This window comes from Stigmatopora nigra, chromosome 2 (assembly GCF_051989575.1).
Source record: "Stigmatopora nigra isolate UIUO_SnigA chromosome 2, RoL_Snig_1.1, whole genome shotgun sequence".
In the NCBI taxonomy this organism is placed as follows: Eukaryota; Metazoa; Chordata; class Actinopteri; order Syngnathiformes; family Syngnathidae; genus Stigmatopora; species Stigmatopora nigra.
Window position 1 is genome coordinate 584,863 of NC_135509.1, and position 14,972 is coordinate 599,834.

Below are 14,972 nucleotides of genomic sequence, written 5' to 3' on the forward strand. Positions count from 1 at the left end.
CGTGAAAATTAGTGTTGGCCTTTAGACTCCTATTAGAATCCTGTCATAAAACGTCATATAATAGGTAGATATGACATGATTAATTTATGTGCAGAAAACATTTGCTGACATAGCAGGACACCGCCCCCATCACCTTTTGTGTCGCTTACTGTGTTACGCAATAGGCTCGCAGTGGGAATCAAATGATCTGAATAGTATATATATTTTTTAAAATATAATGGAGACTTATTGTTTATATTTCCTTTCATCGTATTGGGACAGATGTGTAGTGAAAAAGACTGAACAAGGATCAAAAATGTGATCATTTCTAACGATATAATATACACCGTGCACACCAAACAACGCGAATTTGCATGTTTTTTGTTGGGGAGGTAGCACTCATTTATACCATTCAATATTTTACAACCAATAGCAAGTTAACAGGGGTGGTACCTCGGCAGTGTCGCGCTTTTCTATTGGTCCTTCTAGCAAAAGCAGGCGTGCCTAGCGAAGTTCGCTTGGCCAAAACAAGAGTACCCACGAGCACGATCGCAAGACTAAGTGGAGAAAAACAGCGTGAGGAAAGTTAATGGAGGGGCAAAGTCGAGTCTAAAAACAAGCCAACAAGCAGGTAGGAGAACACAAATGCACGATTTCTTCTGAAACGGGGTCCAATTTTGTAAGTGTAAATTTGCAGCAGGACAAGTTTTACGACGTCACCTGGTGACGTCACGCATGGACTGCAGAATTATTATTGGACGTGCTAATGTCTAACTTTTGGGGTAATCTTCAAACTATGGCTACTGAGAAATCAATGATCAAACAGTAAGGTCACAGAGCTCAAAGTAAATCTCATTTACCAGCTCATGTGAATTTAATCTATGTTTTTTAATTAATTAATTTCCATTCAAAGTACTTTATCTGCTGAAAAACACTGATCTATTTCCCACAAGTTTTTTTTTTAAATCTCCTACCTAGAGTACAATTTCATGAGCAGTTGTTAATATGAAACGTAAAACCGACCAAAGCGTCACAAGACCCATTTTCGAAACAATGTCATAAAAGTGTCAAAAAGATGCCAATTCCTGGAAAACCTTGCACCGTTTACATCATAGCCAAAGGCAAACTAGCACGTTACTTAAGTCAATCGCTTCTCAATTTTAATTGTATTCACAAAAGTGAAAATGCCTGACTGATGGACCTTTGATTTTAGTAGAGAGGGGGAAAAAAGGAATTTGTTATTCATTGGGAAAGTGTCACCTATCTTAAGAGTGAATTGGAAACTATTTGAGTGGAAGATCAAGATTAGACTTGAACACATTGATCATAATGATTATTCTGTCTTCTTTTTAAACTTTAACATGTCGCCACCACAACAAAGTGAAGTAGAAAAGTGACTTTTTTTGGTCAGGTTTGCCGCTCGGCGCCGACGGATGGACGGCAAAACCAAGATGAGCTGTGGCCACGCCCCCTCCCCCAAAACAGGTATCGCCAAGGCCAAACCTGAAAAAAAAATACGATTAAAACGTTGACGGTAATGGACGTCCGTCCGATGGCATCCGTAACACGTGACGAGCGCCGGTCCAGAACATTCTGTACCATGAGTTCCTTATGCAACAAAGGGTTATTGAGTCTGTTTTCCATTATTTTAACGAGGTAAAAAACACAAGCATACATTCGGGAATCCCGCAGTCTGCAGCTGTGTTTCTTTACATTGTGTCATTGAAAACAACATGGCATTTGAAAATGGTCGCCAGGGGGGCGGGAGGGCCGGAGGGCGGTTTGGCCTCAGGGCAAAAACTAAATCAATAAATACATAATCAATGAGGGTAATTTCTGAGGAGCTCCAATCATTAGATTACAACAGCGTGCTTCTTGGTGACTTTTTTTTCCGTCTTACGCGGCACTTTTTGAGAGACAATCGGCGACGGAGTCTTGCGCTAATGTACTCGCGCTTAGTACACACGACAGGGGGGACAAAAGTCTACACACCCCACGTTTAAATGCAAAAGTACTACATAGTTTTGCAGATTAGGACGGCTGTCGTATTAGTAGTGGGATTGCGTTATGCAAGCCACTAGCAAACAATGCATGCCTCAAAGTTTAAATGATTAAAGTAAAAATGATTAAAAATGGCAATTATTGATTTAAAAAGGGGGAAAATCAGTATATTTAATAAACATCTATAATCTTCATTTGAATTTGATCCCAAAATAGAAACTCATGATTGAATTTTTCGGGCCGCACAAAATGATGCGGCGGGCCAGATTTGGCCCCCGGGCCGCCACTTGGACACCAGTGAGATAAGCGGTGTCTGGAGAAAATGGGAATTTACAGCGTTACGGCCATAGTGAAACGGTGCGGGACGGCTAAAACGTAGCAGACGTGGTTGAGCTAACGTGTGGACTGACGTTAGCAAAGAGTAAGTAAGACAATACTCACATGCGCACTTACTGACTGACTGTGGCAGGTTGCGGCCGCTTGGTGGCCACGGCGGCGGCCACGGCGTCCCTGAGCGGCCTGATGCTGGGCTACGAGATGGGCCTGACGTCCAGCGTGCTCCTCCAAGTGCGCGGCGTCCTGTCGCTGTCGTGCCGCCAACAGGAGCTGCTGGTCAGCTCGCCGCTGGCGGGGGCGCTGCTGGTCTGCCTGGCCGGCGGTCCCGTCCTGGACCGCTACGGGCGGCGCCGCGCCCTGCTGCTGAGCGCCGCCCTGGTGGTGGCGGGCACGGTGCCGCTGGTGGCGCCGGCCTCGCTGGCGGCGATGGTGGCGGGCCGGGCGGCGGTGGGCATGGGCACCTCGCTCTCCGGCACCGCCGCGTGCCTGTACATCGCCGAGATCTCGCCGAGGGAGAGGCGGGGCCTGCTGGTGACGCTCTACGAGCTGATGCTGGTGCTGGGGGTCATGCTGGGCTTCGGGTGCAGCTACGCCTTCGCCGCGCTGCCCGGGGGATGGGCCTACACCTTCGGGCTGGTGATCCCGCCGGCGCTGTTCCAGATGGCGGCCTTGGCATTCCTCCCGCCCAGCCCCAGATTCCTGGCGGCGCGGGGCGAGTCGGAGCGCGCCAGGGAGGTCCTGACGCGCCTGAGGGATGGCGACGAGGACGAGGCGGAGGTAGAACTGCGGGACATCCAGATGGCGCTGAAGGAGGAGTCGGAGCACGGCTTCGGCGAGCTCTTTGGCGCCGGTTCCAACTTGAGGTGGCGGCTGCTGACCGGCGCGGCGCTGGCCTTCCTGCAGCAGGCCACGGGGCAGCCCAACATCCTGTCCTACGCCTCGCCCCTGCTGCGCGGCGTGGGCTTCCGCAGCGACGCCGCCGCCGCCCTGGCGTCCACCGGCTTCGGCGTGGTCAAGGTGGCGGGCACCATCCCGGCCGTGCTCTTGGTGGACCGGGTGGGGCCCAAGCGCTTCTTGTGCGCCGGCGCCGTGGCCATGGGGGTGTCGCTGGCGGCGCTGGGCGCGCTCACGTTGCACAGTCGCACTCAACTTTCCAGCCTGTGCGTCAGCCAGCCGCCGCCCAACGTCAGCGTGGGCGTGGCCGCCCCGGCGTGGGATGGCAATCGGACGTACTCGCCGACCCCGGTCACCCCCGGCGACCAGTCCATGTTTGACGGGCTCCTGGATGGGGAATCCCCTTGGTTGAAGTGGGCGTCGCTGGTCAGTCTTCTGGTGTTTGTGGCCGCCTTCTCCATCGGATTGGGGCCAAGTAAGCCGTCTTTTCTGAAATGCATCAAAGCGTCGTGGTTATCATTTAAACCTGACCTATAGCAAATTAGCTTGAAGCTAAAAACAAATAAGTGTGTTATTGAAAAAAGTAGTGTTTTTACCTGTAAAAAAAGAGTGCCACTTTTGTTCCATTGCAGTGGTGTACGTCATCATGAGCGAGATCTTCCCCACCAGCATCCGAGGGCGAGCCGTGTCGGTGGTGTCCGCCGTCAACTGGTCCACCAACCTTCTCATCTCCATGACCTTCCTCACCATGACAGGTCAGAGGGGGGTCGCCGTGTGGCATTGGCACTTGACCTTTTGTCTCAAAAAGGACGTTCCTTTCCAGAGAGAATCGGGGTGCCAAACATGATGTTCCTATACGCCGCCATGAGCTTCATCTTGCTGCTGTTCGTGGTCGTCTGCGTGCCTGACACTCGAGGTCGCACGCTGGAGGAAATTTCCAAAGAACTGTCGGAAAAGTCAGTTGACACACGCACGGCCTGATCCAATGTTTGGGGTGCTTTTTTAAAGATGTTTTTTCTTGTCAATCCAGGAAGCACTTTCAATTCCGCCTGTGCAAGAAAGTCCCCAAGAACAGAGAAATGCCTCCCAACATCTTGTGACTACTTCGCGAAAAAAAAAAATGGAAATATTTAAGATTCAAGTTGCTGCAAAGGGGGAAGTTATTTTTAGATGACACAGAATTTAGAACAATGCTTGATTTCAAAGAATGAAAAATCCACCTTTTCTCCCTTTAGCGGCATTTTTTTTAGATAAAAATCTTCAATTTGCATAATATGGTTTTGTCAAAATAACGGAATATGCTTTTTTAGTGTGGCCAAATGTCAATGTTGGAAAAACGAGTTATGACAATTAAACTAGTAATTTTTTTAAGTGTCTCCTATTCTTTCAAACAAAACAAAATAGCTTCCATTTTGTTTTGACATCTTTATTTTCATATAAAATACAAAAGTCACACATTTTCAAGCGTTGGAAAAACATCGAGTTAGCTCGAATGCCATTTCGATGAACATCGTGACGTTGACGGCGATTAATAATACCGGTAAAAGTTCTGTGTTAGCATAAATATTAAGAAGGGCTTTCCCCTCACCACCATATTAACCGCTGATGAGTCGCGAGAAATATTGAATTGAACGGCGCGGACATCCTACCATTTTGTCGATAAAATCACAGGGCTAATCCTGCAATCGTAAGCTTTATCAAAAAAAAAAACAATTAAAATATTTACAATTTACAGCGAGTGTCTATAGAAATGTACAAGAACTTGAACAACTTAGTGTATGTCGCTGTTGGATACGAGATGAAGAAAAGTTTGTTCCGATCCGTGGACGGAGGAAAAAAAAAAAGGATCTCGCTGGATTTTTTGCGGCTTTTCAAACGCTAGCGAGTCCACCCACCCACCAGAAGGAAGGAAGGAAGCGCTCCATGTCACTTGCACAGCGGTTTCTTGCACTCAAAGAGGAGCGGGTAGACCTGCTCCACGGCCGTGGCCACGTTCTGCACGTTGGGACCTGGCCCCGCCCCCGAGGCGGAAAAGAGCCACAAAATCAGCTCGTGGACTGACGCCTATGCTAGACTACATTTTTGTTTTTTCTTGTTGGGTGCACGTGTGTGTGGTACCTGTGACTGTGAGGCTGCCCGTGGAGAAGACCTGGATGGTGGCCCTTATGGTTTTGATCCTGTAGGTGGCGGCTGGGTGGAGCTCCGGCTCATAACTTGGCGGGGGGGAAAAAAACAACAAAATTTTACACACTGGACATTTCATGCAAATCCTTAACTTACCTTTTTTTTAAAATTAATTTACTGTTTGAAATATTGATCTAACCCATAAAAAAATAAGCTATCAGAATCATAAGAGTAAATGACTATCAAAACAAAAATGTTCTCATGATGTAAAAATATCACACTATAATGTAAGCCTAGCTCATAAAAAAAAAAAACGAGTTAAAAGCCTGATCTGACCACTAGAAGGCTCCCTTTCCCCGGCCGGGGTTGCAGACCCACCTGGCAATGGGCCGGTTCTTCTTGGTGAAATCCACCAGATGGATGGCGAAGGGCATGGAGCAGACGGCCAGCACGTTCACCACCTTGAAGGCTGAAAAGCGCACCTGAACGCAACACAAGGTAGTACTCCATCAGACCTCTAGAGGGACAGACCTGGGCGTCCACGGCCGTTTGCCACCCACCTTGAAGCCGATTTTCTGCAGGCACCTGGCCAATCGACGGGCGCCTTGCTTAGCTTCCTCTTCGCTAAAATGTGGCGGAAGAAAAAAAAGTCAGTTCAGGGCTTTTGAAAAAATAAATGGGTGGACATATTACCTGGTGGCGCCGGTGCAAATGATTTTCCCTGAGGACCAAATGGAAGCGGTGATCTTGGGCTTCCGGAGCTTCATGAGGACTTTCTGAAAAACGCCAAGAGTCCGGTTAAGCAAAAAAAAAAAATTATACACGGAGAACGTGGACCTGCTTGGACCTTCTTACCCCCACCTCCGGCTTGTAGATGACGTTGGTTCCCTCCAGGGCGATGGTGCGTAGGTTGAGGTGGCACCTGGTCCGAAAGGTGGCCACCACGTTGGTGACGATGATGTCCAGAGTGTCATCGTTGTTGGAATCCATGGAGGAAGTGTGTGTGTGTGTATGTGGGAGGTTCCTTAAAAGACGACCGCTCGCTTCTCACTCGTCCGCCGCCGCTGTCGTCGTCGTCATGACGCGAAGCGCTGGTGGCGCCGATTCAAGACTGCCCGCAAAAAAACAAAACAAAATTATTTCAACATGACGGACACATTTCATTTTCTAAATAAATATGTAAACAACCTCTTTTCTCGACTTGGAAAATAGACATTGATTTTAGGACTCGCAAAGTGCATTCGTGTACGGCTTTAGTTGGCGCAAGTTAAATTTAAAAATAAGATGTATTTCTCTCTTTGGCTGACATTCATATTAGCATATTTGGCCAGTTAAAACTACTTTCAACATATGACATTATTGTCTATTTTTGGATAGTTGGACAGGGCTATATCGCTAAAAACGGCTCTTAACAAGAAAAATAAATTCCCTTCCAACATACCTTGACGAGTAGATAAGGCTCTTTGATCGTTTTGTTTTGCCCACTTCCGGATACATGTAACAACTTCCTGTCCCAGAAGCTGAGCCGCAAGGCGTCTTTTAGCCACAAACCTCCTCAATCCAAACAAAGACTGTGTTACACTTGTTTCCTCAGCTTTGTGTGAGAACCCTCACAGGCTACTTTTGCGAATTTCCCCTCCGAATAAACACGACAAAAGCTTTGATTAATAAACGCAATAGTCGAGCTGAGACAAAATCGTGCGTTTACGCGCAGGTTTACGTCAACGCGGCTAGCTCGCAAGCTAGGCTAATCTCTTTTGAGGGGATGTGATGCTATTTGCCAAATTGTGCACAGTATTGCAAATTCATCGCCACGCAACAATCACAGTGCAAATTGCCATGGCATCGTTACGTAAAAGGGGATTTTACAAAGTAATACATACAAGCACCAGAGACATTTTGTACTATGAATGAAAAGTTGTTAGCATCCCGAGCTAATTGTGTAGCGGTCTTTATATGTCATTTCGTGATGAATTGATGCAAAGTGTTGCAATTGAGTCGTTTTCGCTACCTCATCCGCTTTTCAATGCGGGAGCCCCCGAAGTTTTAAAAGTGAACCCCTTCAACAGAATTGTTGATTCCTTCCGCAGTTGGGCGAGAGGAGGAAAAAAAAAAGACGAGACAAACGACTGCGCCAAACAGTGAAACACTTTCCGGCTTTGGCTTGAAAATTAAAAGTAGTTTCCGGTCGCAGCCTTCAGAGTTAAAGTGGAGACGAATCAAATCTACTCAGAGTTCATTTTCTGAACAGAACCTTTTGGGTTATAAAGAGAGTTAAATGTTAATTAGAAATCCATGCCAAAAAAGTGACATTTAAAAAAGGGTGTCAAAGTGGCGGCCCGCGGGCCAAATCTGGCCCCCCACATCATTTTGTGGGGCCCGAGAAAGTAAATCACGAGTGGCGACTTTCTGTTTTAGGATCAAATAAAATAGAATAATGTAATGACAATTGAACCATTTTTTACCGGCTTTGGCTTTCAAAGGCAGCTTTAGCTTCCGCGTTGGAAAGGTTGCGCTTCATCTCTGAGGGGGAGGAGAGGAACCGGCATCTGCTCTGGAAAGCTTCTGGAGAGGCTACGAAAAGGAGGGGGAAAAAAAAGAGAGAGAGATGTGTTTACAAGCCACTGGGAATGTTTGTGTTATCAATGAGAGCGTTGGGCCTCATGAATGAGTGCCGTGCCGTAAAGAGAAATGCATCTTTATCATTCACGGTGCTCCAGAGCGTCGTTGAGATGTCGCGAGGTGTTTACGGGACCGGCTTTACAACCGGCCTATTTTTCTTTAAGCAGATGTGACCACAGATATGTGGGAGAATAATCTATTTGCTCAATGAAGCCTTCTCTCATTGATGTGATTTGCAAAAAAACGCCTGGTCGTAACGCCCCGATCCGAAACCGTCCCGCCGTCCCACTGTCCGTACGTACGTGCGTCGGAGACAATGACGGACGGCGTGTGAGTCAATCCAGCGGCGCACCGGCGCAGCTCTGGGATCTGCCAGTGTAAACAGAGACGTGGGAACCAGCGAGCCTGTTTACATCATCTTCATTTTTAGTGCAAGCACTCCAGCGTGCCGCATTTCAAATGCCACTTTTATCGTTTGTTTCATCTTCCACGTCCACATGTTAGGATGCTTTTTAATGCTTTATTGGATAAGCATCTAACCTCAGCCACCCACAACCAACCAACCAACTAACCACCCATCAAAAAACATGACCCAGCAACCAATCAACTTAGCCACCTCCAAAAACAATAACTAACCAACTGTCCCATCTACCCAACTTAGCCATTAGCAACCCACAGAAAAAGCTATGCACGCAGGCGGGGCAACAGAAATTTTCCTGGTGGATATGATTAAACTCGCAAAAATTCTGGTTCTTGACCTTAACGCCGTGTGTTGTTAGCAGACACACACATATGAGCACACTGCTATTGAAATGAATGGTCTCCTCGGGGAGTCATCCAAGGGCCACGGGCGTTTGGGGAAAAAAAAGCTATCGGAAAAGATCTTCATCACTAAAACATTTGCTCATCGCGCACGTCTAGGGGAGGCCATTACGTCCGTTAACTACGCCGAGACGTCCAAATGAGGACATGACGAAAAGAGGAGAACATTTACCTTTTGGGAAGAGTTTCAAGATGGCGTCCCGGTCCTCGTTCCCATCGCGGCGAGATTTACGGGCCTGCAAATTGGGGGAGATGGGTTAGTTGGCTTTCAACGGCACGGTTTCCGCTTTTATTGGGGAGGATAAATCAAAAAAAGGTCAACTCGGGTTAGCCTAGCCGCTTTTCGTTTTGGGGGAACTGGAAAAAGAAGACAACGGTGGACAAAACTTGAAATGGGCTCACTTATGAACTTCAACGCTTTGTAAAAAAACGCTTGTCGCCGTCAACGTTTACGCCAGCGGAAGGGACGCTCCTTTTTACGATGGTCCAATCCGCCATTATCTGTCCTCCAAAGTTTAAAGTTTTGTCCTGGACGATTGTTCCACGATAGTTTATTCCGGTTGCTGTTGGAGCACTAATGCACCCACAGTGCTTTCATCTTAGGGCTCAATAAAAAGAAAAAAAATAAATAAACGACGGGTGAGAGACATTGGCGCAAGTCAAACCACTTGTAGATTTGATTTTTTTTGGGGGGGGGAAGCGGAACATTCCATAAGTTGTTTTGCACAAACTTAAAAAAAATGAAGTCCTTAAAGTCTTGGCGAGTCGCTGGATGTTAAGAAGAAGAAAAAAAAAAGGAAAGACAAATGAATGGACGTACGCGCGTTCAAGTGGATGCGTCATTATTCACCACTAGTATAAACAGGCATCGCGGCGTGAACTTACGGCCGGCGAGCACCTGCGGACCGCCACATGTGTGCGAGTGCGAAAGCCGCCGGACGGGCGCGAGTGACGTGAGCTTTGGATGGCCGCCGCACAAACCGTCCGCTAGCTTTATTATCTTTAATTAGCGCCCCAGGTGCAAAAGAAAAGAGAGATAAGGCACGCCGCCATCCAGCTGACGGATGGGATCTCTAACCCCTCCCCCTCTTGACAAAATAAAGTTTGGAAATTCTTTATGACCCCCATCAAGTACAAAAGAGGTCGTTGTTTTGTTATTATTATGAATATCATTATTCTTGTTAGGTTTTTTTTTCTCTCCCTAAATTTATATCATAATTCATTATTGTTTTTAGTCCACTCTTTTAGTGTTTTTGCTTGATAAATGATCTATAAAATGGGTGTCAAAGTGGTGGCCCGTGGGCCAAAATCTGGCCCGCTGAATCATTTTGTGCGGCCCAAAAAAAAAATCATGAGTTTCTATTTGAGGATCAAATTCAAATGAAGAGTATAGATGGATATTACATTGGCACCCAAGGGGATGCTAGTTATGGTTAGCATTAGGCTAGCGAGGCAGTGAAACACGATGCCGGCCGCATACACAAACAAACACGCGCGCTAATGAGCAGCCACTCGTCCGCTTCCTCCCGATGGGACTTGGGGTCCGGGGGATATCGGGGGTCCCGGAGGAGTGGCAAGGCGACCCAACACCCCCCCATTTTGCCGGGGAAATCTCCAGGGACGAGAAAGGCGCGCTTTTACGAAAACAGCCGTTAGCCTAAAACCAGTTGTCTATGGGTATTCACAAATGTACCACATTTTTTTCACTTTGAATATTTGCACAATTTACCTTCTGTCGGAAAGTCGGGGCGATGACTGGCGGGTGTCGGTTTGATCCGTCGGGGGACCGCTGGTATCGCGAGAGCCCGGGCCGGATTCCGCCGAGGAGTGACCGGGAACTGATAATGGGCGCGGGTCGCTATCGGCGAGCCGGTCGGGGAGGCGCGCGCGCCCAGATACGGCAAACGTGAGGTCATGCATTTTTGCCTGGAGGGGGGGAACACAAAAAAAAGAGAAGGAATGAGGCAATGAATAGAATGCAACAAAGAAAAAAGGCCATTCATATAATACATGAATGAAAGTAAGTTAAAACATCATTTCAGTCCAATCTGGAAATATTTTCGGCAGTGTAAATATTCAAATTGTGATAAATATTTTTTAATATGATCAACATTTCAAAAAAGCATCACTAAAACTAAGGTCTTCAAACATAAAAACGTTTTTTGTGTGTGTTTTTTGGCAAGGTAAATTTGAGATATGAGCGTTCCAAAGGAAGACTTCCCGGCCGGATGCTCTGATGGCCGATTATCAAAGCGATTGTTGTGCTTTGCGAGAGTAGACTCCACCACGTCCAATAAACATGTTCATAACTCTCTCTTATTGTTGGCGACATCCTGTGCCCCCCCCCCCCCCCCCCAACCCAAATCCCCCGGTACTCCCCATTGGATCTTTGCACTCCCTCTTGTCATTTTTGGGGGGTTTGTTTGGATCCTTTTTTTTTAAAGACGGACTTGAACTGGGATGAAGCGGCGCGCGGGCGGGTGGGAGTTAGGCCGAGGGCGGGGCTGGGGGGGTTATGAGGTGGAGGGGGGTGATAATGGACAGAGAGCCGTAGCGTTGGGACAAAGATGGATGATGTTTTTCTCGCCCCCGCCTCTGCCTTTGCTTTTACTCACAGATTACAGTTGTTATTCCTCACGACGGCTCCCCGGCAACTGCTCCGTTTTGGATGTTGTTTTCCCCCCTTTTCCGCTTTTATAATGATGATTTAATAGAAAATGCGTGGGACGGGAGACGAGCTTTGCTTTCTCGTTAGGCCCCTCGTCAAAAGCACTACGGCAAAATGGCCAACTTACCGGGTTCTTTCCAGCGTGGCTTTTTGGGGTTGGGTTAGTAACCACCAATGTTGCTATGTGAAAATGGTCAAGGGGCGGAGTTTTTTTTAATATTGAGGAGATTCTTGTTACAAGGTAAAAGTGGCTATGTGGGCTGATTTTTTTAAAAAATCCGGGTGATCTAGTTGATTTGAGAACTTACTTGCCGTCTTGTCTTCTTGAGACTTTTTGGTAGGTCCGTTTCTTGTGCGCAGATCCACCGAGATTCAAGATGGTGGATGAAACCGTGTGCAGGAGCTGAATTTCTGGAAAAAAAAACACAAGTCAAAAAAAAATATTTTCATAGAGTTCCAGTCAAAGACATTTTTTATGAGTGATAAATATCTACACAGATGTCTATTGTTGTCAATGGCAGCAAATGAGAAGCATTATTGTCTTTATAGAGAGCTAACGACAACATCTGGAAGCCGTCCGTCCCCTCGTCGGTGACATCAGACCACCGGGGTGACCTTTGACACTTGAGCGGCTAATTAGCGGCGTGTCCTTCCATAAGCACCCGGGTCTCTACTTTTTGTCTTTCTTCAACCCCCCAACTGCGAACACCCTTCGTTCCACCTGTTGCCTCCTGTCACCGCTGGCCGAGGGGGCGGGGCCATACTTAACCGCTATTCCGAAGATGCAACTTTAATATTTAGCTGGATCTGACCAAATTTTGGTTGCCATTTGTGGAGCAGGTTTTGGCAACATAGATTTTTTTTGTGTGTCAAATATCTTCTTCTGATTTTTTTTGGTGGGTCTACTCTTGTTAGGAGAATATGAAGCAACGTCCAGGAGGTGTCCCTCCGCGGCATCTATAAAATAAATAGGAGTCGTAAATTTGTAAATGATGTTTTTTCAGCAAACATAAAAATGGATGCGGACATCTTTATTTTTCTTTCTTCTCGCACGTAGCGTCATTAATCTGGCAATTTGCGTCCGGCCGGGCCCACCCAAGAGAGACAAGAGACCGAGACTATATTTCCAGCATTTTCTAGCGGCGGTCATCGGTGCCGAAGGATGCGGAAGGCCAAACGGGGGGGTCACGGGGTACCACATATCTATTACATCAGAAGGGACCGAGGCGCCTCTTTGCCATTTGAGATGTGAACCCCCCACCCTATAATCTTTAACCCAGCCCCCCCCCCACCAAAACACCACTTGTCCACCCGCTAACTGGCAAGATGTGCTGAAAGTTATGTGAGTGGAAGGGGATGCGCGGCGAGGTCACTTCAGTTGACCAACTTCCTGTTACAAGTGTCATGGCATAACCAGAGTTTATCAAATGGGGGGGCTTTGGGGGTCTCATAAAGTTGGAAAAAAATAATATGGAAGTGACTTTTAGGCTTATTTTGGAAGATCTGTCCATATTATTTACACTTGACTTAAGGGCCTTTTTCCTGGATTGATACTTTTTACAAGCTAACTTTTCACATTAAATTGGGGGCAGGATGATGTCTATTTTATTTTAGCATTTTTGATTGTTAGATGTTTTATCTTTTAAAAAAAGTTGCTATATCTTGGCCCAAAAGAAAACCTAGATGATTGTATCAATTAGTTTTGCCCTGCAAAAATCACAACAGTAAAAAAAGTTGTCCAATCATACCTTGAACATAGCATGGCCGTCCTCTCTGGGTCGGGGAGGTCCCGCCACCGTCTCTCCTCCTCCTCTTCCTCCTCCTCCTCCTCATCTCGTTGGGCCGCCTCCCCAGGCAGAGATAAAAGCCAGGCGGCGAGGACGGGCCGGTCCACTGATGAGCGTCGGCGCGACCCCGCGCCCCGCTCACCCGCCCGGCCCCCATCATGTCCACGGGCTCGCTCAGCGAGGCGGACGACGAGCTGCTGGACGGCATTCTGCGTTTGGCCTCCGGGGCCGAGGAGAGCTCCAACGGCGAGGCCCGGGCGCCGCTGCCCCCGGCCAAGCGGCGCAGGCCGGCGGCCCGCAAGGCCCGCTCGCGTCGGCGTACCTCGGTGGTAGAGGAAGAGGAGGAGGAGGAAGAGAGTGGCGGCGCCCAAGACGGCGTCAGCGGGGAGGGCAAGCAGGTGCAGCGTAACGCGGCCAACGCGCGGGAGAGGGCCCGGATGCGCGTCCTCTCCAAGGCCTTCTCGCGGCTCAAGACGTCCCTGCCGTGGGTGCCGGCCGACACCAAGCTGTCCAAGTTGGACACCCTCCGCCTGGCGTCCAGTTACATCGCCCACCTGCGGCAGGTTCTGGCCAGCGACAAGTACGACGGCGGATACGTCCATCCCGTCAACCTGGTGAGACAAAATGGAGGCCATCTTATTTACTTACTAATAAATACATTATTTTAGTCCTAGTAGTTTTGATGTGATGGTGCGCATAATATGTAGGAATGATCGGATAAACGACAGTTTTTTTTTTAAACAAGAAGGAATAAAGGGATTATGATCACACACGTTGACAAGAGCAATTCTGTCATTACATAATTGACTCACTGTCTGCCATTGATGCTGATAGACGTCCAAATTTCGGCCACTTATCATCTTAAAGGAGTTGATTGGTAGTAAATGAGTAGTCCGTTTATGGATTGGTCTACCGGCTCCAATGGATTGGTCGTCACTGAAAGACAATGACTTCACTTAGTAATGCTTTGGATTTGGCTTTTAAAAAGGAAAACATTTCCATTTAAAAAACTATATTAAAAAAAAAAACTTGGAGGGAAACATATAGAATTAAAAGATTCAAAATAGTTTTGAAAATACAAATGAACATATCATCATTAACAAATCACTCCTTTTATTGACTTACCCCAAATTATTTTCTAATCTTTGTCATTGTTATTTTAATTGAACGCCATGACAATAAATGCTGTAATTTTTTTGGGCCTTTTCAGACGTGGCCCTTCACGGCGGCGGGCAAAGCGGAGAGCGAGCTGAAGGAGATGATGTTGAGCTCGTCGCGCCTGTGCGGGACCACGGCGGCCTCGTGACCTTTTGCTCGCGGCGACCCCCAAACCCGCCGTCTCCTCAAACTCTGGACGGGGAACCCCATTTTCGTTCCCGTAACAACAAACTATTTAAGTGCATCGTCTTCTTTTTTGTTGTCGTCTTTGCTGGTCCAAAGACAAACACTCTGTAGCCTAGTTTTTTTTTAAGTCTTTTCAAATTGTATAGATGTTATAAATATATATATTTGTACTGTGTGACCCCCCCCCCCCTCCTTTGGGAATAATAGTCGTCCCCGAGCAGATAAGCCGTGTTGTTGCTAAAAGATAACGTCGGACGTGTAAACAAACAAAGGCCACTGCCTGCCGGCCGGCCGGCCTAAACGGAGATGGTTTGAAGAGGCTTCCGTCGGAGGGATTTTTTTGAGTGAAAAACAAGCCAAATGTGAAGTTGTTTTTGGAATGGAGGAGAAAAAAA

The 14,972-nt window shown here is 47.4% G+C and overlaps 3 protein-coding genes across 6 annotated transcripts; 2 read left to right on the forward strand and 1 right to left on the reverse strand.

Moving 5' to 3' along the window:
* Positions 1-456: 456 nt before the first annotated feature.
* Positions 457-4,581, forward strand: slc2a12 (solute carrier family 2 member 12). Its single transcript, XM_077712041.1, has 6 exons — positions 457-610; positions 1,391-1,464; positions 2,450-3,685; positions 3,843-3,965; positions 4,034-4,166; positions 4,241-4,581. Exons 2-6 carry the CDS (start codon positions 1,413-1,415, stop codon positions 4,308-4,310), a joined length of 1,614 nt encoding a protein of 537 aa, XP_077568167.1. The 5' UTR covers positions 457-610; positions 1,391-1,412; the 3' UTR covers positions 4,311-4,581.
* A 39-nt stretch (positions 4,582-4,620) lies between these two features.
* tbpl1 (TBP-like 1) lies at positions 4,621-7,908 on the reverse strand. 4 transcript variants are annotated; one of them, XM_077712215.1, is made up of 8 exons: positions 7,346-7,492; positions 6,776-6,885; positions 6,190-6,445; positions 6,028-6,110; positions 5,895-5,958; positions 5,713-5,816; positions 5,329-5,423; positions 4,621-5,219 (listed from the first exon to the last, which is right to left on the reverse strand). In XM_077712215.1, the coding sequence occupies exons 3-8, from the start codon at positions 6,322-6,324 to the stop codon at positions 5,137-5,139; spliced, it is 564 nt and encodes a 187-aa protein (XP_077568341.1). In that variant the 5' UTR covers positions 6,325-6,445; positions 6,776-6,885; positions 7,346-7,492; the 3' UTR covers positions 4,621-5,136. The 4 variants fall into 4 exon arrangements, with proteins under 4 accessions (XP_077568341.1, XP_077568342.1, XP_077568343.1 ...); XM_077712216.1 differs by lacking the exons at positions 6,776-6,885; positions 7,346-7,492 and adding an exon at positions 7,800-7,908; XM_077712217.1 differs by lacking the exon at positions 6,776-6,885 and having other exon boundaries at positions 6,196-6,445.
* A 5,400-nt stretch (positions 7,909-13,308) lies between these two features.
* Positions 13,309-14,752, forward strand: tcf21 (transcription factor 21). The gene is made up of 2 exons (XM_077712218.1): positions 13,309-13,847; positions 14,444-14,752. Exons 1-2 carry the CDS (start codon positions 13,392-13,394, stop codon positions 14,537-14,539), a joined length of 552 nt encoding a protein of 183 aa, XP_077568344.1. The 5' UTR covers positions 13,309-13,391; the 3' UTR covers positions 14,540-14,752.
* The last annotated feature ends 220 nt before the right edge of the window (positions 14,753-14,972 follow it).

Bases quoted from the DNA above. Each gene is read 5' to 3' on its own strand.
- slc2a12 (XM_077712041.1), top strand. From the start codon at position 1,413: ATGGACGGCAAAACCAAGATGAGCTGTGGCCACGCCCCCTCCCCCAAA. The intron at 3,966-4,033 runs GTCAGAGGGGGG...GTTCCTTTCCAG, and splicing joins GACCTTCCTCACCATGACAG to AGAGAATCGGGGTGCCAAAC. The intron at 4,167-4,240 runs GTCAGTTGACAC...TTGTCAATCCAG, and splicing joins TCCAAAGAACTGTCGGAAAA to GAAGCACTTTCAATTCCGCC.
- tbpl1 (XM_077712216.1), bottom strand. From the start codon at position 6,324: ATGGATTCCAACAACGATGACACTCTGGACATCATCGTCACCAACGTG. The intron at 6,111-6,189 runs GTAAGAAGGTCC...GGCGTTTTTCAG, and splicing joins TCTACAAGCCGGAGGTGGGG to AAAGTCCTCATGAAGCTCCG. The intron at 5,424-5,712 runs GTGGGTCTGCAA...CCCCCCGCCAAG, and splicing joins AAGAACCGGCCCATTGCCAG to TTATGAGCCGGAGCTCCACC.
- tcf21 (XM_077712218.1), top strand. From the start codon at position 13,392: ATGTCCACGGGCTCGCTCAGCGAGGCGGACGACGAGCTGCTGGACGGC. The intron at 13,848-14,443 runs GTGAGACAAAAT...GGGCCTTTTCAG, and splicing joins ACGTCCATCCCGTCAACCTG to ACGTGGCCCTTCACGGCGGC.